This window comes from Eupeodes corollae, chromosome 3 (assembly GCF_945859685.1).
Source record: "Eupeodes corollae chromosome 3, idEupCoro1.1, whole genome shotgun sequence".
NCBI lineage: Eukaryota > Metazoa > Arthropoda > Insecta > Diptera > Syrphidae > Eupeodes > Eupeodes corollae.
The window spans coordinates 124,097,320-124,124,092 of NC_079149.1; the positions used below are offsets into that span (position 1 = coordinate 124,097,320).

A 26,773-nucleotide genomic window follows, 5' to 3' on the forward strand; every position below is an offset into this window, starting at 1 on the left:
CTAAACTGCGCCAACTACAGAGGCATCAGTCTCCTTAACATTGCGTATAAGATCCTCTCTGCCGTATTATGTGAACGTCTGAAGCCATTTGTTAACAACCTGATTGGTCCTTATCAGTGTGGCTTCAGACCAGGAAAGTCCACTATCGACCAAATATTCACACTACGGCAGATCTTGGAAAAAACCCAGGAGCTTCAAATCGATACCCACCATCTCTTTATCGATTTTAAAGACGCGTATGACAGCATCTATAGGGAAGAGCTCTACCGAGCAATGTCTAGTTTTGGCATCCCTGTCAAACTTATCCGTTTGTGCAGAATGACGATGGAGAATGCACGCTGCTCTATCAAGGTCGGAAAAGATCTTACCGATGCATTTGATGTCAAAAAAGATTTTAGACAAGGCGATGCACTGTCATGCGACTTCTTCAACATCGTTCTGGAAAGAATTGTGCAAAACTCAACCGTCAACACTAGAGGCACAATCTTCCAAAGATCCATCCAATTACTCGGATACGCAGATGATATTGACATAATTGGAAGATCAAAACGTGATGTCAGTGGAGCGTTTTTGAGCATTGCGACGGAAGCGAAGAAGATGGGTTTAGTGGTCAATGAGGGCAAGACCAAGTATATGCTGTCATCAAAAAAGGACACTGAACGACGACGTCTTGGACAAAACGTCACCATGGACAGCTATAACTTTGAGGTAGTTAAGGACTTTGTCTACCTAGACACCAGCGCTGAAATCAAACGAAGAATAACTCTTGCAAATCGCTGCTTCTTTGGACTTAGAAGGCAATTGAGAAGTAAAGTCCTCTCTCGAGCATGTAAAATCACCATCTATAAGACACTCATCATCCCGGTTCTCGTTTATGGCGCTGAGGCCTGGACCCTGTCAAAGAAAGATGAGAGCGTCTTAGGATGCTTCGAGAGAAAAATTCTTCGGGCGATTTTTGGTCCCGTACGCATAGATGGAGAATGGAGGAGAAGATATAACGACGAACTGTACGGGCTGTACAGCGACACTGACCTAGTTAGCAGAATCAAAGTCCAACGGCTTAGATGGCTAGGTCATGTAGAGCGGATGGACATCAACGCTCCAGCCCGGAAGGTCTTCGAATCCAATCCCGAGGGACGGCGCAGTAGAGGAAGACCGCGACTCAGGTGGCGCACCCAGGTGGGAGAGGACCTCAACCAACTTGGCGTGCGAAACTGGAGACAGCTAGCTAGGGACCGAGCTGGCTGGAGACGCTTGTTGGTTGAGGCCCAGGTCCTCCCCGGACTGTAGCGCCACCTTAAGTAAGTAAGTAATCACACCATAATGGCTACTTTTGCAGATGATACCGCAATTTTGGTACCCGACAAATGTGTCTCTAAGGCAGCAGTAAAACTACAAAATGCCGTCGACACAGTGAGAGCTTGGACCGAAAAATGGCGTATCAAACTCAATGAAACAAAATCTTCACATATAAACTTTACAAATAAAAAGATATACAATATTCCAATAATCATTAATAATCAAGCTGTACCTTACGCCAATACGGCCAAATACCTTGGAATGACTTTGGATGCAAAGCTTAAGTGGAAAAACAACTCTGATTTATCAATACATAAGAAAATAATGCTGTATAATCAAGTACTAAAGCTTGTTTGGACCTATGGAACCCAATTATGGGGCTAAAGAAAACAAGTACCGAAATCATCCAAAAATTTCAAAACAAAGTCCTTCGTGGAATAGTTAATGCACCTTGGTAGATAAGAAATACCGATCTACATCGTGACTTACAAATAGAAATGGTTACAGAAGTTGTTAAAAAATACGCTGTATCGCACAACCAGAGACTGCAAAGTCATACTAATTCTGAAATGGAGTCCGTCTTGAATATAAGAAACCATGTTCGGAGATTACAAAGAACCAAGCCTCATGAGCGTATGGTCTAAAAAAAAAACATGGGAAAGTATTAAAAGTTTAACCAAATAAACGAACCTTGTCGCTGTTTCAAATGAACGCTTAGTGTGTCGACAATGGGAAGAAAGGTTTCAATTTAAATCTTTCTTTCCCAGTCAGACTTTCTGAGGGTCCAGAGCCGTCAAAAAAAGTCTGACGTGAGCTTCTATACCTCATCCTTTCAGAAAAAGTCCTTATATTCGGAATCCGGTTTTTTTTGTCTGTCTGATGAATCAAAGTTATCAAAACTGTCCCTGGGCCCATATTACAAATTCATCTATTGCACTCAGCAAATTTATTGCAGCATCCAGCATAATATATTGTTCTTGCTTATTCTTTGCAATATAGAGTTCCATACGTCCTGTAAGTATGGTGAATTCAAGATTAGACATTTTTTTGAACTCTGGTCTCTCGTGACTGTCTTCAATCGTTCGCGATAGACATCAGAGCTTCTTCAATTTCTTGATGACCTTTATATAAGGCGCTTAGTGCATCAGATCGCGCCGACCATCTTGTTTGAGAAAGACTTTTTAAAACTTTTTTTTGACCTAAATGAGCAGTCAACACACTTCATCGATGAGAACATACCGAAAAAAAGTTATACAATTTTTGAATAATGTCAAAGAATTTGGTTGCTTCTAAGGCACCCCCAGCGGCATGTACTCCTACTAAGTTTAATGAATGCCTTGCACATGGTACAAAAGTGTCAAATTTTCATTTTTCTTTTAATCTTGCCTGCAGACCAGAAAACCTTTCTGACATATTTGCCGCGTTGTCGTAGCTTTGGCCTCTGCAATCTGTTATCGAAATGTCATGATCCTTAACACTACCAGAGTATATCGGAGAATTCCGCATGCGCAAAAATTAAATTATTCGACTTTACGATATCCTTTTCTTTACTATTGAACTAAGTATAGAACAAATAGTGAGAAGTGTAATCTTTCATCTATCTCATTGAATGGCCAAAAACAAAAACTCTTCACCTCTTTACCTTAAAATCTTAAAAAATTGAATGCCGTTCATACGATGGATAGTTAAATCGCGGAAGTAGCTTTACGCACCCTATGATAACCAATGCGAATCGTTCCAAAATTAAATGTATTTTGTTTGCTGACTTTTTTTTACAGCAGTTGAGCTGTCAACCAAGGAACATGTTCAGCAAATTTGAACAAGAGCTTCCGTTTAGAGTCACATTACGTAACATTGCGTTCTTTTCCTTACGATTGTGTTTCAGCCATAATCACTTCAGCGCATCTTCGAAGCATGGAGTAAATAAAATTAGTGACTGGTCTGCGAACACGACGGAAAACATCGGAACCCTTGAATTTGAACTCGACCGAAAAGAGTACGTTGCTCCATTTTCTAACGGTCGAGTTGATGTGGTCATGAGAAAATTTTAATCTCACCAGTATGTTTTTAGTGGAAATAGAGACTTTTATAAGGGTTTAAAAGATTTTAGTCATCCACCGAATTGTTCTCGCGCTTCCGTTTAGGTCGAGTTGGACTTGTATTTCTCTAAATTTAATTGATTTTACTATAGCAGAATATTGTCGTACATAAGAAAGGAGACCCTCTTAATTGTGCCACCTATACAGAGGCATCAAAATCAAATGGGGTGGCGCAACAGTCCGTTGTGAACCAGGGCCTAGTGACTTACAACTCTCAACCATTCCTGTGTGCGAGTACTGTTGTCAGGAATGGAAGGGACCTACAATTTAAGGCCGAATCCGAACGGCTAATTTGAGAAAGCACTTTTTCATGACAAGGATTACTCTTGAAGGATTTGTCAATTCCTCGCAAGAGGCAGTATCCGCGAGTTTTTTTTTTTTTTTAAATTAAGGTGGCACAGGCAGGGATTTAACCCAAGACCCCTTGCATGACAGTCCAACGCACTAACCATCATGCCACGGGTACTACATACAGAGGCATCAGTCTCCTTAAAATTGCATAGAAGATCCTCTCTGCCGTATTATGTGAACGTCTGAAGCTGTTGGTAAACAACCTGATATATCTTTAAGTGGCTTTGGAACCAGGAAAGTCCACTATCGAACAAATATTCACACTACGGCAGATCTTGGAAAAAAAATCCAGGAACTTCAAATCCATACCCACCATCTCTTTATCGATTTTAAAGCTGCGTATGACAGCATCCATAAGGAAGAGCTGTTTAAAGCAATGTCTAGTTTTGGCATCTCTGTCAAACTTATCCGTGTGTGCAGAATGGCGACAGAGAATGCATGCTGCTCTATCAAGGTCGGAAAAGATCTCACAGATGCATTTGATGTCAAAAAAGGTTTTAGACAAGAATTGTTTATCTATCTTTTCTTCCAAAGGTTTATCCAATTACTCGGATACGCATCAGATGATATTGACATAATTGGAAGATCAAAGAGTGATGTCAGTGGAGCGTTTTAGAGCATTGCGACGGAAACGAAGAAGATGGGTTTAGTGGTCAATGAGGGCAAGACCAAGTATATGCTGTCATCAAAAAAGGACATTGAACAATAATTGTGAATAAATGTCACAATGGACAGCTATAACTTTGATGTAGTTGAGGAATTTGTCTACCTAAGCACTGCTATTAACTCAGACAAAGACACCAATGCTGAAATTAAACGAAGAATAACACTTGCAAATCGCTGCTTCCTTGGACTAAGAAGAATTCAGTAGTAAAGTCCTCTCTCTAGCATCTTAAATTACTATCTATAACTTATAATTAAGACACTCATCATCCCGGTTCGCATTTATTACGCTGAGGCCTGGACCCTGTCAAAGAATGGAGGAGAAGATATAACGTCGAGCTGTACGGCCTGTATGTACAGCGACACTGACCTAGTTATAAGAATTAAAGACGAACGACTTAGATGGCTAGGTCATGTAGAGCAAATGGGCATCAACGCTCCAGCCCGGAAGGTCTTTGAAGACCGCGAATCAGGCGGCACACGCAGGTATGTGAAGACCTCTACCAACTTGGCGTGAGAAACTGGAGACAGCTATAGCTGGGTACCAAGCTGGCTGGAGATGCATGTTGGCTGCGGCCCAGGTCCGCCCGGACTCTAGCGCCACCTTATGTAAGTAAATAAGAATCCTGTCATTTTGTTGTTTTTCTTGTTCTGCCACCTTGATGAATCGTTTGTAATGACTTTTTGGATTTGAATGGAATATTTTTCCGATATTTTAATTTGACTCTTCTACTTTTATATCCTTTATATTTTTTTTTCTTTTGTTAGAATATTTGTTTCCGGCCATTTTACAAAAGTTAGCTAAGAACGCTGATTAACTTGCCCGTGAACTTAATGGATCAACTGCACTCGTTTGCCAGCACCTTTATTATGAGCAATGGTTTATGTATAGTTAACGGACTAACTTTTTTCTATTATTAAGAAAAAAGAGATAGCAATAAAAAGTAACTTTTGTTTTGACGAACAAAAAATTGGGTTAACTGTCCTACTAATGTCACATTTAAATGGACCCGTTTGAGAACTATATAATAATTTCTTTGAGTAATTAATTTTTAAATGACATAAATGATAAATAACTTGGACTTCGTTAAAAAAATGTTAAACCGTTTCTGAGATGTCTCTCAAAAAATGTAATATATATGTGACTATTATTTCAAAAAACCAAAAACAAAATATTCATTTTTTATCATTCTTAAGAAATATTTAAAACAAAATAGTTTTATGAGCAGATACCTTTCTGAAGCCATAAAGACATTTATTTTTTTTGTTGAAAAAAAGGCAAGATAACAAACAAACACCTTACGCCAATACCTTGGCTTAAAACCTTAAGTTCCAAGTTGGAACTTAATTGTCCCATTTGTTTATGCTGTAGGGGATAATAAGGATGAAAAAAAAAGTATTTGGTTGCGGTAGTAAATAGTATTTGTCCTGAAAACCACCAATAAATGTAGCCTAAATATTTTCTCAAAACTAAAACCATATTATAAAAAGCAACTAATATTTCCTAAACAAATTAAGTACTAAAAGTTCCTTGATCCTTTATCTTTCAGTTTAAAGTGGTAAACTGGTAGGTTAGGTAGGTACCAATTTCAGGTCAACTCTTAAAGTTAACCCTTGGCTTTAAAGAGAACCTGACAAAACATTCATTCTCCTTATCTCAATAAATTTAGTAAAACAAAAGAGAACAGTAATCTTTCGTTAAATCAACTCAATTTCTCCTCTTCTCTCTGTTTTATTCCACTTGTACCAGCGCCAATCAAAATGAAGTATATTTTTTTGTGGTTTCGCACAGGCGTGTCACATTTATTTCACAAAACAAGAAAAAAAGAAACATCATTGAATATTTACTTTTTCAATTTTTACTTTATCAAATTTCCCCCCTGGATTACTTCCTTTTTCTTTTGTTTTGCAATACTTCTTGTTAAGAACACAAAATGTAAACACAAACAAAAAATTAAAAATGAAATCCACCTCAAATGGGAAATTGGAAAACAATGACAAAGTCAAAGTGTAAAAGAGAAAGAAAGAAAGTGAATAAAGGTACCCGACCCGACCCGATCCGACCCATACCGTTCCAAGAAGGTAAATAAAATACGAATTCATAATCAAAATAAAATGAATGTGATTCGTTAATTCGATTTAGGTACCAAACCAACTTTTCTTGTGCAAGGATATGAAGGAAAAGGGAAAAACTTGAGAATAAAAGAGAATTTGTATGCAACTGAGACTGAAACAGTGTTAAAAAGGAAATGCAAACTATCTACCGACCTCCCTACAGTGTGGACAATTGCAGCATTGGCCCATCGGGAATAAAACATGAATGAAAGAAAATACATGTGAACTCATCTTACCCCTGCTGCCTATATAAAGAAAACATTTATATATGTACTTTAATTTGTATTTCGAATTCGATTGTGTGTGAATTTAGGGAACAACTGCGCAAAGCGCAATGCTAAAGCAAATACGAAAATAATAGAATTCAGAATTCAAATTCGATTTTATTTGTAACTGTCACAATTATTCGTCAATCATTTCCCATGTTCCCACTCCTATTCTTAGAGAAGGCATGTCTTATACCCCAATCACATTTGGACATGGACAATTCCTATTTGCCAAACGATTCCATTTCCATTCTCATCGGCTCTGCTCCGCTCTCTCACACATGTCACTCATTCTCGTCCTTTATCTCTTTCTATTGCCATCTCACTCGCAGTTGAATTCCATTTCCATTCACACACTGAAAGGCCATTTGGCATTTCCATTTCTTGTGTCGTTTCGTTTTACGTTTGATCATCGTGTTCTGTTGCTCCTTGTTGCACCCCCCATGAAAGTGCATCGCACTATCCTACTCTGACATACTCGCCCAAAGGCGGTAACCTAAGATTCCACCTTTTGTTTATTTATTTCCAATTTTATTTTCGCTCTCATTCTCTCATTTCATTGTGTGAATTTCTTCTTTTTTTTTTTGGGTTGTTTTGTTTTTTCTTTCTTCTATTCCACGATTGTGGATTGGATTTGGGATTGAGCACTTAAAATGGGGTTTATTTTTTCTTTTGTGAATGCTGTGTGCTCTTCTTATTTCTTTGGTTCGCTTTGTTTCGCTAGCTGCTAGAGGGTGAGAGAACTAGAGACTGCGCTCAGGTATATTACTGTTATTTCTTATACGAAAACGAATTTCCAAATGCTGCTGCTTGCTGGTGACACTTGTACGATTGTGGGCACATAATGTAAAGGAATTGGAAAATCCTTCCTAGAAGAAAAAACAACTGCGAAAGAGAAAGATAGTCTGACTGAATGATTTGACACAAAAGGACTAGAGAGGGAGGAGATATAAAGTAAAGACAATAAGAAGAAAAAATAAACCTAAAGAAAAATGAAAGACAAAAAAGTATTTAAAAAGATTTCTTATATGTAACGTAGCTATGTAAGTAGATAGGGAGGTAGGTGTATTTTGTTTCTTTTTGTTTCTGGGCAAAATATGTGATGGAGAGGGTTCTTCTTGGATCATGTAAAAAAGGCAGAAGCTGGCAAAAACGTAGGAAATGAAAAAGACTGCTGATGAATGAAAACAAAAATTACAAACATAAAATAACGATAAGTATTGCCAGCGTGTTGTTTTTTATGATGTAATTAGTTGTTATTTGCCTGCACTTTTGTTCTAATTACAAATCTAAGTTTCTTTGAAAACATAGGTAATACACAAAATTATCTTATTATTTATGTTCAAGGGTACCTAAGCCTAAACTTGACAACCGTGCAAGTGCAACACTGTAGCAACGATCGAAACTTTGAACGGGGCAGCAATGCAGCATGCAGTTCGAGCTAAAATGCAGTTCAAATTTTTTCTTCAAACTTAACCTAAGACCTGAGCTTTATTTTGACAGAAGAACGTTATGTAGAAATGGTAACTAATCTTGTGGGAACTATTCCCCAAGTTACATCATAAGGCCAAATAATTTTTCTCATCAGAACTCAAATATATTTCGCTGCTCCGAAAGACCTTCTTTAAGATATTACTCCTAAAATTTATTAAAGGACAGCACAAAATAAAACATGATATACCTACAATTTATTTCATGAAATAATATTTTAAGAAATAAACATAAACATTAATTTTTCTCTAGCTTAATTGAGCTTAGTCATAAAAAATTAAAAGAGGGTGTCCTTTGGAGCCTATTTTTGTAAAAAAAAAACTATTTAAAATATATTTTCTGACCGATCCCTAAAAATATGAAATTTAAGCTCGACGAACTAAGTTTTGGAGAGAAATTTGTATTAAAGTTTAAGTTTTGTTTTAGCACACATTATTGTTAATTTTGATCTTTTATTAAATTCAAGTGAAAGGAGCATTTAAGGTTTATGTACATAAAATTTGTATTGATTAAATAAAATGTCATATATTTTTTAATGTATTAGGAATCATAAGTTTCTTAGTTTCAGTTATTTCTGTAAGAAAATGGAGATAAGAACCAGAGTTAGTAAACTTTTGTCATTATAGCTTGGACATTATATTAGCACATGTGCTTTAAAATTGAATTTACCTTTTGATTTCTACATTTTACTTAATATTTAGTCGGAAAACCCTTGCTGTCAATCATGGCTTGACATGTTCTTGGCAGACTTTCCACCAATTTTCTGCACCGTGCTATTGGTGTTAAATACCAAGCATTTTTAATATTTACCCACAATACCTCAAAATTTTTGGGATTTTGACTTTCCAATTGTCGTTCAATGTCAGTCCACAGATTCATAATCGGTTGAGATCGGGAGACGGAGCCTGGTACTTCAAAACACTAACACAATTATCCTTTAAACATGATTTTACTAACCGAGAAGTATGCTTCGGATCATTTTCGTGCATAAAACGCCATGTTAAAGGCAAATTTTCATCAGCGTAAGAAATCATATGATCTGTCCATATGTTTTTATAAATATTTTGATCCATTTTTGAGCTTATTTTGACAATTGGGCCAACGTCGTGCCAAGAGAAAGCTCTCCAAACCATAACATTTCCTCCTCCGTGTATAATTGTTTTAAAAGTGTACTTTGGAGTGTATTATTGGTTAGGTGGACGCCAAACATATTTTTTTCCCACCCGATCCGAACCGGCATAGTTTGGATTCATCGCTCCAGAACACGTTTTTCCAAAAACGAATTGGTTTTTCTAGGTGAGCTTTGGCAAACTGTAACCTAGATTTCAGATTTTTTTTTCATACAAGAGGGTTTCTCTGAGCAACGCACCCACGCATATTATTTTCATTTAATCGGTGTCTTATGGTCCTTGAGGAAACATTTACTCCATAGTTCGTTGAAAGTTCGCTTCGAATGGCACTGGAGGTCTTAAACGGATCCTTGGTCGATAACCTATAAATAATTCTATCTTCATTTGTTGTTGTCTTTCTGGACCGGGGGTTTGTATAACGTTTTCAATCACTCCACACTATTTGGAATGACGAAGGGCATTATAAACTAGCTTCCTGGAGCATTCTAACAACTTAGAAATGTCTGTTACCGTCCGCCTTATAGACTTCATTTCCAAGATCAGACTTCTTTTTTCCTTTGAGCACCATTTTCCTTTTGCCATGACTAATAATTTTTTGTTATTATAGATCATTAAAGGAATATTTAATTACCTCAAAAATTATTATTTTCTTTAAAAAAAAATACAAAGAAATTAAAAATACACTCTTTGAATGCAAAACGGGCTAAATTTATGTCCAGCTAAAAACAACGCAAATCACAAACAATCTTCATCTTTCGCGAAATGGTATTTTACATTTCAATCGTTTAAACATTTTTATTACCATATAATGTAGTCATAGTAACAGCATAAAAATGAACCGTTACTTGCAAGTAATAAATAATTTAAAGTAGAAAAATCCTTGTACTCTTTTCAATGTGCTAAATTCGTATCCACCACTGTATGTGCTGTTTGAACTAGATGCATTGTAAAATAAACGGGCAAACGTCAAATCACTTACTTCCTGAATGTGAATTTTCTATGCCTAATCAATTTTTGTCGGAACGGTCACTTCTTATGCATTTTTTGATCTTCTAATAAAAATCTAGAAAAAAGCGTTTAAGAAATGTAAAGGGTGAAAAAAACAACTGACTCTTAAAACTTTAGAATGTAAGGAAAACAAATTGAGTATTTGGGCTTAAAGTAACATCAGCTTATGATTTATGTAAAAAACACGTTTTTAAAAGTCATTATGCTTTAATTTTGAATGCAACAATAACATTATTTGCGATATTTTTACTTAAAGGTATACACTTCAGCTTTCTTTAAATACTACTCTCGTTCAAAATGCATTGTAAACATTACTCACATACATAGGTGTTCAAAAAACTTTTTAAGCATTACAATTATTTTTGCAAAGTGAATATTTATGTATAGTGAACAAATTAAATAAAAAATAAATAAATTAGATGGCGCAGAAGTCCATGAAGAACCAGGGTTAAATGCCACATCCGAACGGCAAATTTGAGAAAGCACTTTTTTATGGCAAGAATTACTTTTGGAGAGTTTGTCAATTCCTCGCAAGAGGCAGTACCCGTGAAAATAGTTAGGTGTCACAGGCAGGTATTGAACCCAAGACCCCTTGCATGACAGTCTAACGCACTAACCATCACGATACGGGTACTACTTACAGTAAAAAAAACTATGATCTGTTTAAAAAACAAACATAGAAAGAAATGTCCAATTCTTTTAAAATTTTATTGAAATATTGAAAACACTAATTAATAAGAATCTTCTTTGAGGTCAAACAAATAATATAAAACTTTTAATTGACTTTTTTTGACGGGACAAAAGCCTTGAACATTAGCGCCCAAAGAGGTTTTTAATTTTTAAAGACATTTTTTTGAAAAATTTCATAGAAAATAAAATATTTTTCAAAATTCTAAAGTGAAATAAAGAAATTTTTGTTATAGTAAAGTGTATCTTTTATTATTATACAAATTTACTCAAAGTGTTTTACTAAAACGTGTTCTTCTTTTTGATTCCTAAAAAACAATGTCCTATCTATATCCGCTCAGTTAAGTTAGATGCGGTTCAAAATACTTATGCTAGAAAAAAAGAGTTGTTTGTTTTCATGCCAAAGTCCATTATCCAAGTTGGAAACATAATGAGATTATTAAGGTTTATACATAATTAATATTTAGCTTCTTACAAAAGCAAACAATTATTTTGTGTCTAAATCTAAAAGGACCAGTTCAAAGAAGCAAATTAATCTAACCCCCTTCCCCTCTCTTAATATTTATGAGATCTAAACAGAACGTTGGACAAAATCTCGAAAATATTGAGTACCTAACTTCTGAAAAGTTTACAAAAAAAAAAAAATAAGTACACTTACAAACATATATGTACCTATATGGAGAAACAAAACTTCAATCTCTCTCAAACGGTTTACAATTTTACAATGAAATCGAACAGCTCGTGATTGGAAACAGATGTCTGGTGTATCAGTCATGCTTATCACAAACTGTTAGTGAGTACCAACAAACAAGTTGGCTATACTTATACAACACACCATAGATTTCAAGTCGAAGATATAGGGTAATGGTTTAAATTCTTCCTTTGTCTCCTTTCTTTAACTGGCTTTAACTTTGTCAAATTGCAACCGGTTCTTATTTTTATTTATTTTAATGAAACAAACAATTGAAGGAATTGGTCACAAAACGCTAAATTAGGTAGGTATTGTTTTACTGAATTATCGAGTTCGACTCGATTTAGGTATATACAAAATTGTAAAGTAATGATATAAGGATTTCGCATAGCATATAAAGTGCTCCATAGAAAATAGAAATGAAGTACATAGGAAAAAGGGCTTAATCCTCCTATAAAATTTCAAACTGGCAATGCCTTTATTAGTCTGTTTATATCTTTTATCAGCTTGGTAGGTTAGGTACCTAAATTAAATATTTCTTTTCGTGTCGATAACATCTATCTAGGCATCAAATAACTAAATAGAAGGCTGCGGAGAGATAGGTTAGGTGTCGAGCCAAAGAAACGAGCACAGGAATGTAATAAAACCAATCAAATCAAGTTTATGAGTAACCTAGAAGGTAAAGGTAGGTAAATAATTATCTTTCAAAGCCGGCCTAAAATTTAAAATAATACAAATTTAAATCAATTTGGCAGTTCCTACAGTCCATCTAGGACCACCTTAAGGTTATAGTACCAAACTTACCTATAGGTAGAGTAGAAAGACGACAAGAAACCTACCTAGTATATTATGTACCTAAGTAGATAGGCACATTTATATCTCTTAAATCCATTATCCTTTCTTAATCTATTTACCTATACCAACCTATGCATTCACCTTATTGCATATAACCTAACCTACCTACCTGCCTAAAGGTGCCTAGCCTAGGTACCTAGTACCTATCTATACAAAATTACGTATATCAAGAACTACCAATCTATCTACATACATCTAGGTACCTACTATTTATCGCATTTGTACATATTCACCTACAATTGACTTAAAGCCATTTTCATATAATATTAGTGTTTATATGTTTCGCTAACTGCGATTGGTTTGTCTCTTTTTACTCCACCCCAAGCCAAAACTACACAACCTCCTCTACCTTCATACACTTTCCCATTGCCCCACCATACCAAACCAAAAGTACAAAAATAAAACAACAACAACAAAAAAGCATGTGTGTGCATTAAATTATAGCCAATGCTTTTGCCACCACCCCCCAGGCGGCAGCAGCAGCAATTCCAAAAAAAACACTCCTAAGGTACAATCGTATCAACAGAAATAAGAGAAATCCACAAACAAACCAAGAAAAGAAACAAAAACAAAAATAAACTCAACCAAAACAAAAAAGAACAAGAAAAGAAAATCACCCCCCACGCTGTGAGTACAGCCAATACGAATAACACATTTGTTGTCTCTTTCTAAATTACAATTCGTTTTCGTTTTCGTAATGAAAATCTTCCCCGGCGCGCTCTCTCATATTTATCTATATATATCTACATCAACTTCTACATTTTCCCATTTCATTCCATCCTTAATTCCTTGAATCCTTGCTCCTTCCAAATAGCACAAAACGACGAAAACACCAACGCAAAGGCAATAAGAGTAAGAAAACGTAAACGTATACGAATACGAAAACCAAAGGAACAAAAAAAAAATGTAGGGAGTTGAATTTGTTTTCCTCCTTCTTTTATTAGTTTAAGGTTCTTCACATCTTCTAGGAAAATTATCATTCTACTTTTTGGTTGATGGGATGAGGGTAGAGTGTCGTTGGAGTTGGTGCTGGGACTGTCGTCAATGGGGAGGTCGGGGACAAGGATCGGATCAGCTTCAGAAGTAGGATGTAGGAGTATGTGATTTTTTTGTGTTTTTTTCTTTACCATCTTCCTTTTGAACAATTTTTATTTGTACATATATAAATGTGGAAGAGTTTGTACGAAAGAGATTGAGATGGCGCTAGCAATTTAAATGAGAGTAACAGAGAAAACGTTCACATTCCAATTTGGATTGGCGCGGCAGCAATGAGACACAAATGGCATTTTACAGTTCTTCCACTCATACACAAATAGACATTCAACCCAAAAGAGAAATATACACAAAAAGAAACTAACAGAAACAGAAAAAGCAAAAAAAAAACATAACAGTTCTCAGTGAGAAATCAAAACGAACGAAATGAAACGATACACACCGACACCGGAGGCCAACGTCGAACGAACAGGGACGGCGCTAGATATGTATGAGGTGGACGGGACGACTGTAATCGTCGTCGTTTTCGTATCTGTTTCTGTTTCTGTCGTCATATCGGTAGCAGCATTTACTAGTAGTAAGTAGTAGAAGAGTGAGAAGGAACAATTCGAGAAATCATTTCTCATCGTCAGACAGAAGTAAGGAACGAAGGGAAGGAAGAGTTTGAAAAAGGGGAATAGGGGGGTGATGAAGGCAAAGAAACAGAACTAACAGGGCAGAGCACTGAGCACTCATTTGATCCAACAGTAATCAGATATCATTCCGATTGCGAGCGAGAGTAGCAATAGCAAGCGCGCGCGTCATTCTCCGTTGCTGCTCACAGTCAAAATTCTACTGTATACTATTTTGCTTTACGTTCGTTAACGTTTTACCGTTGTTGACTTGACGGGTTGTTCTGGCTCTAGCTCTGGTATCTGGTTGACGCTGATGCTGGCGTTGGGTTTGTGTACAATTTAATTTGCTGCTTGCTGCTGCCTCCCCGGGTGCGGTACGGGTGGTGTGTCGGTGTTTTGTATTTCTGTTTCTGTTTTGTACGGCAGTGGCTGTGGCAGTTGTCCCCGTCATACGTTTTATCGTATTCGTATCGTATCGTATCGTACAATATCCTTGTGTGTTGTGTTGTGTCGTCCTGTGAATGTGAATTGCCATTTCAATTGTTTCTGTGGATTCGTGTGTCCGATTGTGAGGACGAGGACGGGTTTGGTTTTGGATTTGGCATCGTTGGAGCAGTAGCAGTTCGAGTTCCGATTGCGACACTGACGACGACGACGACGATTGTCTGCCGTTCCGATTGCGTGTTCCATTGGAACGTCATCGTTATATCTCGCTCGTTCTTGCTCTTTCATTTATAATTATCTCTCTTCCGCTCATTCGTTCGTACGTACGTACGTTATATTATTTGTTTTGTGTGTTTAATGTCATTTGTGGATGTCGATGTTGAAATCGTAGCGTAGTCGTAGTCATAGTCGATGGCGAAGGCAAAGGCAGTGGTGGATTTAATTGATGCGATTGCTATTCGAATTCGTATTCGGGCGACAGTTGTTGGAGTCGAGTGTGTTTGTGGAAATGTTTGTCACTGCTGCTGATAGTGGCAAATTTTTATTTTGAATCTCATTCTGCCGCCTGCCTTCTGCGTTCCAATTCGCATTCACATTCGTATTCGGAATTCGGTTTCGGATTTGTTGGCTTTGGCTCTGGCTCGTTTGTGTTGAGCTTTTATTTGCATTACGATTGCACTTGTGGTGCCAGACGGATGTGTTTATTTGTTTGATTTTTATTTGAGTGATATTTTCAAATAAAAATAAAATTAAAGTGATGAATTGAATTAAATTAAATTAAAAATAAAATAAATAAATACAAATGAAAATTTGAATTGAATTTAAAATTTAAAAAATTGAAAGAAAAAATAAAAGCCCCTTGTGAACCGCTAGAATAGAATGGATTCTGCAATTGACACATTATCAACCACAAGTGAACATAGTGTCGCGTCCTCAATTGAGTCGGTTCAAGCAATAAATTGTGCCTCGCCGCGTGAGTTAGAATCCTCGTCGTCCCTCTCGACAACCATGAACAATCCGAACGATAAGCGTTCGAGCCCGCATTACACGCTCAACAATAATACCGCTGCAGCTATGAATCAAATGCTGATGCAACAACAGCAACAGCAGCAACAACAAACGCCACCAAATGGCGGCGGCGGTGGTCCCACCAACGGTGGACCCCTTCCAAATCGAAATCGCGCCTCAAGTTGTTCCCCGCCTTCAATGTCACCATCGCGGCATCCACAGCCGCCAAGTCCAGCGGCTGCTGCAGCCGCTGCTTTAAATCACTCGATGATGCAGCAAATGCAGCAGCACCATCAGCACAGTCCACCGCCAAATGGTGGTGGCCTGCCGGCGGGTATGCCGCCGCGAATGCCCCACGGTCTGCCACCACATAGCCTGGGGCTATTGAACTCATTGCAAATGATGCACCATGCATCGCCTTTGGAGTTGATGGCCGCTGCACATCACCATGTCCCGCCACGATCCTACAACAGTCCACCGCCCATATCCACCTCCGATCCGAGCGCGAACGAGTGCAAGCTGGTGGAGTATCGCGGACAGAAAGTTGCCGCGTTTATCATATCCGGGGAAACTATGTTGTGTTTGCCGCAAGCGTTCGAATTATTCCTCAAGCATTTGGTTGGGGGTTTACATACGGTTTATACGAAATTGAAGCGTTTGGATATTGTGCCGCTGGTATGCAATGTCGAACAAGTGCGGATATTGCGCGGCCTGGGGGCGATACAGCCGGGCGTCAATCGGTGTAAGCTGTTGTGCTGCAAGGATTTCGATGTTCTCTACAGGGACTGCACGACGGCGAGGTACGTGTGCGTAAGATTTTATTTATTTTATTACAATTTTATTAATTTTTTAACACAAATTTATCTCTTTTTTTATATTAATTCTTCTAAGTTTGTTCTTATATTTTTCTTTTGGTTGTGGTAATCTTTTTTCTATTTCGTTCTAATTTTTTATGACACAATTATATTTCATAAATTTTTCCATTCATATTAATTCATTCATTCTCGACATAAATAATTAAAAGTGAAGAAAGAAAAGTGCTGTGGTAGGAGTTTAGGTATAGATTATTTTTTCAAGTGGAAAAGATGCCAAGACCAAATTTTGATCGAAATTTGTAGCCTTAGATGGATGAAAATTTGTTCCTAGAAAATTTTAAGTATCTAGAAGTTTTAGTTATACAATTTTCAAATATCGTAAATATATACATTCATTGAAAATCAGTCTAAATCGATTCTAAAAACTTATCAAGACATCTAAAAATATAAATTTTGGACTAAAAAAACGTAATTTGTGAAATGAATTTTATGTAAATATGGTTTATAATATTTTTGAATATGTTCAAAGCTTGTTTTATATTTATGTTCCTTCCTATTTCATGCGAGTCGTTAGTCTAATTCTTTGATTCTGAACTTGTAATCACAATTTGGTGTTATTAAGTATTTATTTTTTTTATTTTGTTGGTGATTTAAAATAAGATCCTACCGTATAAATATTTTTAGAAATACATTTCTTTTTAAAAATAAGTATGATATTTTTGAAAGGAGTAAAACACAGTTAGAAAATGTATTAAATATAAAAGTTCTGAAAAGATATTACTAATTTATTTCAATTAGGCCCAAGTACAACAATATTTATTTCAAATCATTTATGCTTATAATTATGAGACTTTACCTAAAGTCTTAAAATGATATGACTTCAACAAATGTTGAGCCTTAAAGTTTCTACTAAACAAAATTATCTTTTCAAGTGCTTCCATTCATTTGTAGAATTTATAAAAATGTATGACTTAGAAATTCATCTTAAATATTACCGAACATTTTTCCCCAAAATCCTTTCTTTAGATGTTCTTAAAAAAGTGTTGACACAAAGTTTTTCGATAATCTACAAAGTTTTTCGAAGCGGAAAAGAGTTGTAAGTGTTTTTGTAATTCTTCAAAAATTAAAAACACAAATTTGAATTGACATCAGAATGTCTGAACTTCTATATAAGGCGAACGTTGTCTCTAGTTCTGTGTTTTCGAAAAACACTAATAGAAATTGACGCTACAGATATTTTGGTTGAGCTGATTCTAATATTTAAAGCCAAACAGGCAATGTTATCGGCACTAAATGTTTTAAAAACTGATACAAGTTAAAAATATCCAATAAAAAAGAAAGCTTAAGGATAATATTAGTCATAACGCTAACAGATTAAAATAACTGCCTGAAATTGTATTTCTGTATTTTGAAAATAGGAAACTAGCGTTCAATTACTTGAGAATTTGGATTTTCTTCAGTTTTTATAATTAATAAAAAATTAACTTAACATTAAAAATGTATGTTCCACGGCTTCCTCAAAGTTGAAGATTCCTTTTTTTGTAAGCCAAAAAGTATTCGATTATATGGAAAATGACCCTATACATAAATTACAAGTATGATAACTTACTTCCAACCACGGCCTAATTATTAAGGTCGACGTTATAATGAAAACTCTCCAAGACCATTTTTAGCAAAACTGGGGTAATTTTGAAAATTAGAAAAAAAGACATTGCAGCAAAATTTTAGTATTCTCATTTATTTCGACACTGTACAATTTTAAAATGATACCAAATATACAAAAATTAGGTTTGTCCTAGTTTTAAACTATTGTAATTTTAGCAATGTACCATCTTTTCATTGTATTAAAGATAGAATCACAAAATAGCGAAATATGACACTAATAATTTTTATAAATGGCGCAAAAGGTTGGTAAACTTATTTCAGTTCAAATTATTTTAATTGTTACAACGTCAAAATTTGACTACGAGAGTTTTTTAAGAACGACGACAGTAATTCAATAATTTTCCACTCAACGAAAAGATTGTTTATGACTTAGACAAAAAACGTCGACCCTGCTAAATAATAAAAAAAAATAACTTTTCTTTATCTATATGAACATGGAATTTATATTTAATATTAAAAAAAATTACCAGTTTTGTATTCGCACATTAGTTTTTAGTGTAAAGTGTTGAAATCTGAGAAATATTGAAAATTGGAACACAGGTCACTTTATAGCATCGTCGGGTTCTGTAACTTTGGCAGTTGAAGGAAATTGAACAATATGGAAAGAAAATCACCTGAAAAGTGCGGTAAAACGGTGTTCTGCCAGCTCGAAATTCGATTACGTCAAAACTTATCACCGTATTAAAAGCAGGGGCCCTACTCTGTGATGCGTTTCGAAAGCCAATCCGATTCGATTCGTTTATGAATTCGTACTCTGTAAAATATTCGAATCGAATAAAACAATCATCTAGTACTTTTTCGATTTATCGAATAGATTTGCCTAGTCTCGAAGTACCTTTTATGAGATTTTGATACAAACAAAAAATTCAAAACAAATCACAAAAAAGACTTTTTTTAAACTTCACTGCTTTGCAATTGTCTCATCTCTCTTCTTAATTCAAGCTTAGAAAGTTTAATCTGAATTTTTTCATAGTCATTTCGTTTTTTGTGTCGAAATTTGTCTTTTGCAAAGGTATATACTTTTTTCCTTCAAATCATACGAATTCCACCATAATTTCAAATTGCTTTTGTTTGGTATGCACATTTTTCGCTGATGTTTCACTGTAATGGAATTTATTTGCCTAAATGTTGAATACAATTATTATGTTCTTACGTATACATATTTTATCTATTTCACACAACCTAACACAATTTTCCTTTTGTGTCCTTTAAAAACGACCTTCGAATTGTAATTCGTTACCTCTCTTGGTGTAGAAACAAAATGTTCGTTTTCGAACGCTTATGACATTCGGAAAGCATTGCCAGGTACGAAAAATCCGAATACGGATTTGTCATTCCGTAAGTACTAGATTAGAATTAGAGAGTACAAAATATTCGTTTTCAAAAATATTTGCTTTCGAAACGCATTACAAAGTAGGGCCCCGGGTGAAAATATAAATTTGTCGAAAGCAAATAAGGCTAGCAAAATAATACATTTCGAAACCTTATTGATCATTGACTATTTTTGATAGTTCCGCTGAAATGACAAAAACCATAGTTCGACTTATTGCTGCTGCTGAGAAGTTCCGCCCAATGTAACTTTTATAGGATCGAAGCAAACAGATTTAGTGCGGCATCGGTACAGCTCCCAAAATCGCTTTTCGGGAATTTCGAGTGAAACAGTGTTATTCCGATTTATAAGCTTTTTGTTTCTTTGGTCCAATCCCGACAATAAAATTATTGCAAACATACTTTTTCTCAAACTATTTGGCATCTTTCAACTGTCTTCTTTGCTTTTGAGTTACAGAACCCTTAGCAATCATAAATGTTTGCTAGCTAAGATTTGCTTACAAAATTATTCTATAGGAAAATTATAAGTCGCCATGGTTTGAAAGCAATTAATTGAACATTTTTAAAAACTTCTACAGTCAAAAACTTTTTGTCCTCAAAAATGTCACATTACATAACTCAAAATCTTCAGTAAAAATTCTAACTTCTTTTCAGATCATCTAGAATTCCTATACAGAAATAATTTAAAACTTGAAGTTTACTAAATTTCTTTGGTTAGCTAAATAATGCTTTGCGCTGTCTCTGAGTTCCAACTTTTATTTATGTTTGATAAGAATTAAGCAAAAAGAAAACTTTATTCATTGATATATTTTTTAATTCTCTGTTCAAATAAAGACTACACCTACTTATTTATAAAGATTGCGTTTCTATATAAGTTTAAATAAAGTTAAGTGTAAATAAGCACTAAGAAGGTTAAAGGTGTAACCTAAGCAAGATCATTAATGTTTGAAAAGCAGACATTAGTTGTCAAATAATAACAATCGGTTAAATAGAAGTGTTGAAAACAAAGCATAACCTTGTAACCTATTTTCGAAACTTTTGAAACTTACACTAAATATTTCAAGCTGATCAGTATAAAAATAGCTTTTCAACTGTTTCCTTTTAAATAAAATGCAGGCTTAGAAAATCATAAGAAATCATAAAATCGTTCTATTCTCTTAAAAGTTTAATCTAAAATGAATTCAGCTGTAATAAGAATGTCCAGTGTATTAATTTAATGTTCAACTGCATGTTTATAAAACTCATTTTTTGAAATAATGTTTAACTGAGTGAAACATCAATAAAAACAAACTTACACGAGACTACTCCTTGATTTAAACAAATGAAGCATAATTATACTTAAAAATTAGTAGGTAGCTATTAGTCAGCTATAAGTCTATAAAGAAATTGAAGAAAAGAAAAAGAAATCACGAGGTGTTCCATCAAAAATTATGTGCTCTTATTACACACCTGTTGCAAGTTGCAAGCAACTTTTTGTAGATGCAATTATAGGAAAGGACGTATCAACATAAGTACATAAATATGCACCTTATAAAGAAAACATTATTTAACAGAATATTAATTTATATTTTTGTATACTAAAACTCAAACTATACCTATACATACATGAAAATGTACCTAAACCTACCTTTATGCCAAAGTTATAACCTACCTACAACTTTAGATACTTTTATATCGTTGGTTTTTTCTCCCCCAAGTTGTTACTAACTTACAGACACTGAAGTGTAGGTTACCTATCAACAACTGGTTACTTCTTCCAATAATAATAATACCTCTTCCTTTCGAAAGAAGAAAAAGAAGAAACAAAAATAAACGGAGACCCATAAATGAATTCTCAAAACCCCATCGCAGGTAAACTTAAAAACCATCATACCTATGAATTGAGTATAGGTATTGTATCTTTTTACATGATGTGTAGATATGATGGGGCTACTATGATGTTTTTTGCAATGTTTCGTACGGGCGGCGTATATCGTTGCAAAAGTCTGAAGTCGTTGCAGCCCATATGCAATGTCGATAAGTCTATAGTTTGTCTGAAATTGCATTTTGTGTAACATTTTCGCAGGAAACACTTTGACTTGCCATTTTAAAGCTTCATGCGAGTATAGCAAAAATTCAAAAATTTATAACAATATAACCGTTAACTTGACTCTAGGTAGGTGGGCTAGAACATATAGCTTATTGCATTTTATATCCTTCTTCTCCTTTTATAATTTTAACTTTGAAGGAGTTTATATTCGATTGCATTGCGTACTTCCGGTGAGTTATAAATTTATACCATCACACATTATGAGTACCTGCATATATCTCTTGCCTGCAGCCTTTACCATTCTTGAAAGTAAAATAAAAGGCTGTGTGTACTCGTATAATGTAGGAATTGTTCCTTTTTCTTCTTCAATAATAATAATTTAAAGCTTAGTATTTATACTTACGCGATTAAGCTATGGGTAAAATGAAGTTAGCTGTATACTCGTAGACCGGAAAAAGGAAATGAGAATTTTAAATGTAATTCAGTTTTTGTATACCTATGAAATGTTTATTTTTAGAGTGAAATTATTTGATATTGGATTTGACGCATTTCAATTGCGTGCGTTATGATATGAGTGAAAAAGTAAATTGAAGTTTATTTGAAACTTAAAAGAGAGGTTCTGTATTGATTTATGGGAAGTTAAACGTTGGAAGCAGAAATGTAGAGAAAAATAAATAAATACACAGGTTTATTTCTAGAAGAAGAAGTCAATTCAATTAAAACCATCAAGAGTCAGTCAATCAATCTGGCATTTAAATTTAAAGAACTGATTAAGCAGAACTGATTGTGAAGCTAGTTTTTTGGGGCAAGGCTAACGTTCAAATCGGGTAAAATTAATAAATAAATTTCGTTGGATATCATGTACTAAAAACCTGCTGATAATTTCACTTTAAATGTTTAACATTTTAAAAGAAATCCTTCAAAATATACGCATGTTTATTGAAGTTCTCTATTTCTCTTTCATAACTAAAAATAAATTTCAAAAACTGTAGTGTTCTTGTTTTTTTCATATTGAAAGTAATTTTTATTGTTTAATTTTCTGTATACGTTTTTAGCTTATTTTTTCGAAACTTCTGCATTTATTAAAAAATGTAATTCCTTGGAATATTTAGTTACACAAGCGATCCATATGAAATTACTAAGCCCATCAATAGCTAAAAAAAATTGTTCCACAACACAACAACTTGAACCAAGTTGACTCAAAGTCCCCCTTCCCCTCCAAACAAATTTCAAAGCTTGACAAAAATTATTTGAGCTAAAGAAAGCAACGAACAATTGATAAGGATTTTTTTTACTGACGGGAGGTACTTTTCATAATTGTCTTGTTTTTCAAAATATGTTTGCAGACAGAAAATTAAGTACATTTAGACTCCTTCCTTCTTTAACAAATCTTAAACCCTTCACTTTAGTAATAAAATAAATTCGAACGCCAATCTTTTTGGTATTCTATCCCTCAGGTAACTTAAGCAGTTAAATACCAATTTTAACTATTTACCATTTCGTGGTAAAAAGTGTATATTTTTTAACAATAAGAAAAACGTTACCAAAATTGATACAGTATTTTTGTACATAGAATTCAAATATCATAAACCTATCCTGACTTTTAAAACAAACGTTGAATTGTGTCTTTTAAACTTGTTCTAACTTCGTCAACACCTGATTTACAATTTACATTGCAGAATTTTTAAATGAGTCTGTAAATAATGTGTTACTATAGCAACGGCTTAAGGTCTTATATAGTTCATATTCATATTTTATCCTAAACGTCCCGTACAATACTTACAAAAGATCGATATCAAACTCTCGAGGTTTTCTATGAATGTTTTAGCTAAATCAACTATTTTCTAGATGAAACAAAAAAAGGTTTAAACGTAAACTGTTTCCACGTAACTAATTTTCAAAATTGATATTTCTCAATTCCGCTTTTTAACTTTGGAACTAAATAAGAAATTGAAGGTCTTTTAAAATGTTTGCTTAATTTTAATTCTTTAAAAATTATTCACGATTGAAGTTAGGTTTTCTAATGCATTTTTATTTTTCCGTTTTTGACCTAATTCTTCTACGACTTGATGGAAAAAATTGATATTCGTCAATAAGAAATATTCTATAAATTTTATCAATATAAATATCCAAAATGTATAATAAATAAAATTAACATTTGTTTTTGGTTTGTTACTGTCTCCGTTTTTAGGCGCCACTTATAGCTATCATTGAAATCGATCCGAAAAATTTTTTGAATCGATATTTGGCGGTGTTTCACTTTGATTAGATATGAAAATTGATCGGAAATCATACAAAGAATTGTTTTTGGAGAAAAAAAATGTAATTACGCATCTATTATTCTCTAAAAATGTATCTTTCTATTTGCCGAACGAATTTTCCTGAACAACTGATACTTTTATGTTCAAAAGTGATACGAATCGTTCCACTGATTTGTGTTCTAATTTCACGCAATTCCGATGACAGATTTCTGTCAATTAACATTTTCCGGTGGTTTTCATTCAGGACATTTTTTTCAATGACAGAAATTTCAAATGAAAGCTTTAAACGACCTGCCAAAAAAATTCAAATGTTTGATTTCAATGATGAAAACCAATGATAGCTATAACTGGCGCCTTATAACCTAAACGTTGTCCTACAGTCTTGAAGTAATTTCAAAATTAACCAATATTTACATTTAAATATATAACTTAAATACTTAATTAGTGAAAAGAATTTATCCTTAATGACTTTAAGTTTTAAAATAATTTGTTCAAATATTTAAATTTTCGAACTAATTAATTTTTTGAATAATAAATTTTCCAAGTTTTTTATAAATTTTAGTCTTTTATTACATTTCCAGTATTATAATATTTTATTTGAGTTAAGGGTACTTGATACCCTTAAGAATTGTTTCTATATAATAAAACAGAAACTAATATTTATATTAATATTTAGGGAACTTCAAAACCATTTATGTATATTAGAATGTTTGAATCAGAAAAGTTTGTACCAAGAATTACGAATATACGCTTTTCGAGTGTGATCTTCTTATCAAGGCGTTGATATTTCATATTTCAAGAATTGAAAAATTGAACCTTCTTAAACGTTTTTTTTTCGATTAGCCTTAATTAAAGCTCTGAGAGACATTTGACAGCTTGTCACCTTTTTTTCGAACTCTTTTAACTGTCGAAATCCTTACTACTCCATTTTCTTAAACACTTGCAGTTTGAGAAATATTCATCTATTTTATCTCTCAACCCCCCCAATTACTCGCATGCAACAGAATGTAAAATTTATTCACAAAAATTATGATTTCAATTTAAAGCACTTATTGCTTAAAATTTCATCTCCAAAACTTTCCCCAAATACCAGCTTCTCCTTTAGCAGTAGGTTACTTAATTTGTAAGTTAAAAATAAGTCTTCTTTGTAGTTTAAATTAGGCCTAATAAAAAAGGGTCCTGCTCCCATTAACACAAAATTAATAGTTCAAGGAGTTTAAATGGCATTTCTGTCTTCAAAAACCAATGTTGTGCTTTTTTTAACCACTCTAAGGACTCTTTAAATTTGATACAAATATGGACTCATATGTCATTAATTTATGGCAAAAAATACTCAATCAAAACCACTTCTTCCTTTTGAGTTCTTTGAAAATAGTTTAAACATTATAATTCACTAAGTTATCAATTTCTTTTATTTCTTAATATTTATAAACATATTTTTCTCTTAATTTCTTTAAACGATTTAATTTCAATTACATATTTTATTTATTTCCGGTCATTTGGCCTCGATATATTTCATTCCAATACCAAACTCTTAATTAAGTTTTCATCACTTATCCAACATCCAAACATACCAACTGATATTTCACTTAAAAGTAATGTAAAGTCTACATCTATATAGATACAGGGTACATATATATGAAGCTATAGACGTACTCGAAACCAATCTCTTAATAATATTTTTACTTCAATTGCGCTCAAAGCTGTATACAGCAGAAAGCTGCCTATACGATAATAACACAGTCTGCACCTTTGCCTTTATTACCCTTATCCTTCCGTTTTTGCAAATAAAATTTTTGTAAGCGATACATGCGAGATGCAAAGCCTCAAGGTATCCCTCGAAGCTTATTTCATACCTTTGCCTCTGTTTTTTATGCCACATTGAATTAGGTACCTTTGGAAGTGCATAATATGCAAGTCTTCGTCATCGTCATCACCATCGTCTTCGTCAACGTTGTCGTCTTCGTTGAAAAAAGAAGAGAAGGACTCTTATTATTAGACTCACCAGGAACTTGTACATTTTTATTGTCGAACTCCATCCATCAATCCATGCTAATTATGTTTTTCATATATTTTGTTCTTATTTTTAAAGTTAATCAAAAATTACTTCCTTGCAATTTTTTTATTTTTCTAAACTTAAGCTTTCATTTGTTTTTGCATTTATTTCTTTTTTGTTTGTTTTGTATTTGCTTCAATATTTTCTTTAACTTTTTTATTTAGCTTACAACCTAAATAATTCATTCAACCGAACGGCCGATTTTTTCTTTTTTTTAATTACAGATGCTTATCAATCAAGCCACCTGAGAGGTAAACAAAATTCTAACTTGCAAAACAAAAATTATATAAACAAATTAAACTCCTTAAGAGTTGTATTTAAAAAAAAAAATAAAATAGTACCGCCATTAAACTGTGTGTGGATCGTCCGCCGGAAGGGGGTGAACAATCAGACCAGGGGTGTGGTATGTAGACTTAAACAAAAACAAAAAACTTAAAAAAATCATTTTAAATGGAATGCAGAGTTAAACATTGAGAAAAACAACATTTAAAAAGAAACACATTTGAAAAAATATTGTTTACTTTAAATACCTATTCAATACCATATTTTAATTTTTTAACAAGAACAACAATGGTGAATGTAGATTTATTTAATTAGGATGAATGTGTTTTGTTTTTTGTTTTTATAACTTTTGTGAATATCTTTTTTATATACTTTTTTGGTTTTTAAATATTTCAATGCGTATCTAATAACTTCTTAGCAATAAAGGATAAAGGTAAAGGTAAAAATATATATCTAAACAAATTGGTTTTTAAATATATTTAAATTTCTTTTTGTTGTGTATAAATGTTGAACATTTTAATTTAAATTTAATCTAATTATTTATAAAAAATAATTAAAAAAACACCTTAAAATAAAAAAGGTTTGATTTCCTCATGCTCAACGGACTACATCCCTGTGAGCT

General features: G+C 33.9%; 1 protein-coding gene across 12 annotated transcripts in view; it reads left to right on the top strand.

Moving 5' to 3' along the window:
• The first annotated feature begins 14,255 nt into the window (after nucleotides 1-14,255).
• Nucleotides 14,256-26,773, top strand: part of LOC129949694 (uncharacterized) — a 48,790-nt gene continuing 36,272 nt past the window's right edge. For 2 of the 12 annotated variants that reach the window (XM_056061295.1, XM_056061296.1), the window contains exons 1-2: nucleotides 14,383-16,514; nucleotides 26,094-26,120. In XM_056061295.1, the coding sequence (XP_055917270.1) occupies nucleotides 15,586-16,514; nucleotides 26,094-26,120 (956 nt within the window). In that variant the 5' untranslated portion in view covers nucleotides 14,383-15,585. Of the gene's footprint in view, nucleotides 16,515-26,093; nucleotides 26,121-26,773 lie in introns of all 12 variants that reach the window. The other 10 variants (XM_056061294.1, XM_056061293.1, XM_056061298.1 and 7 more) reach the window with 10 other exon arrangements.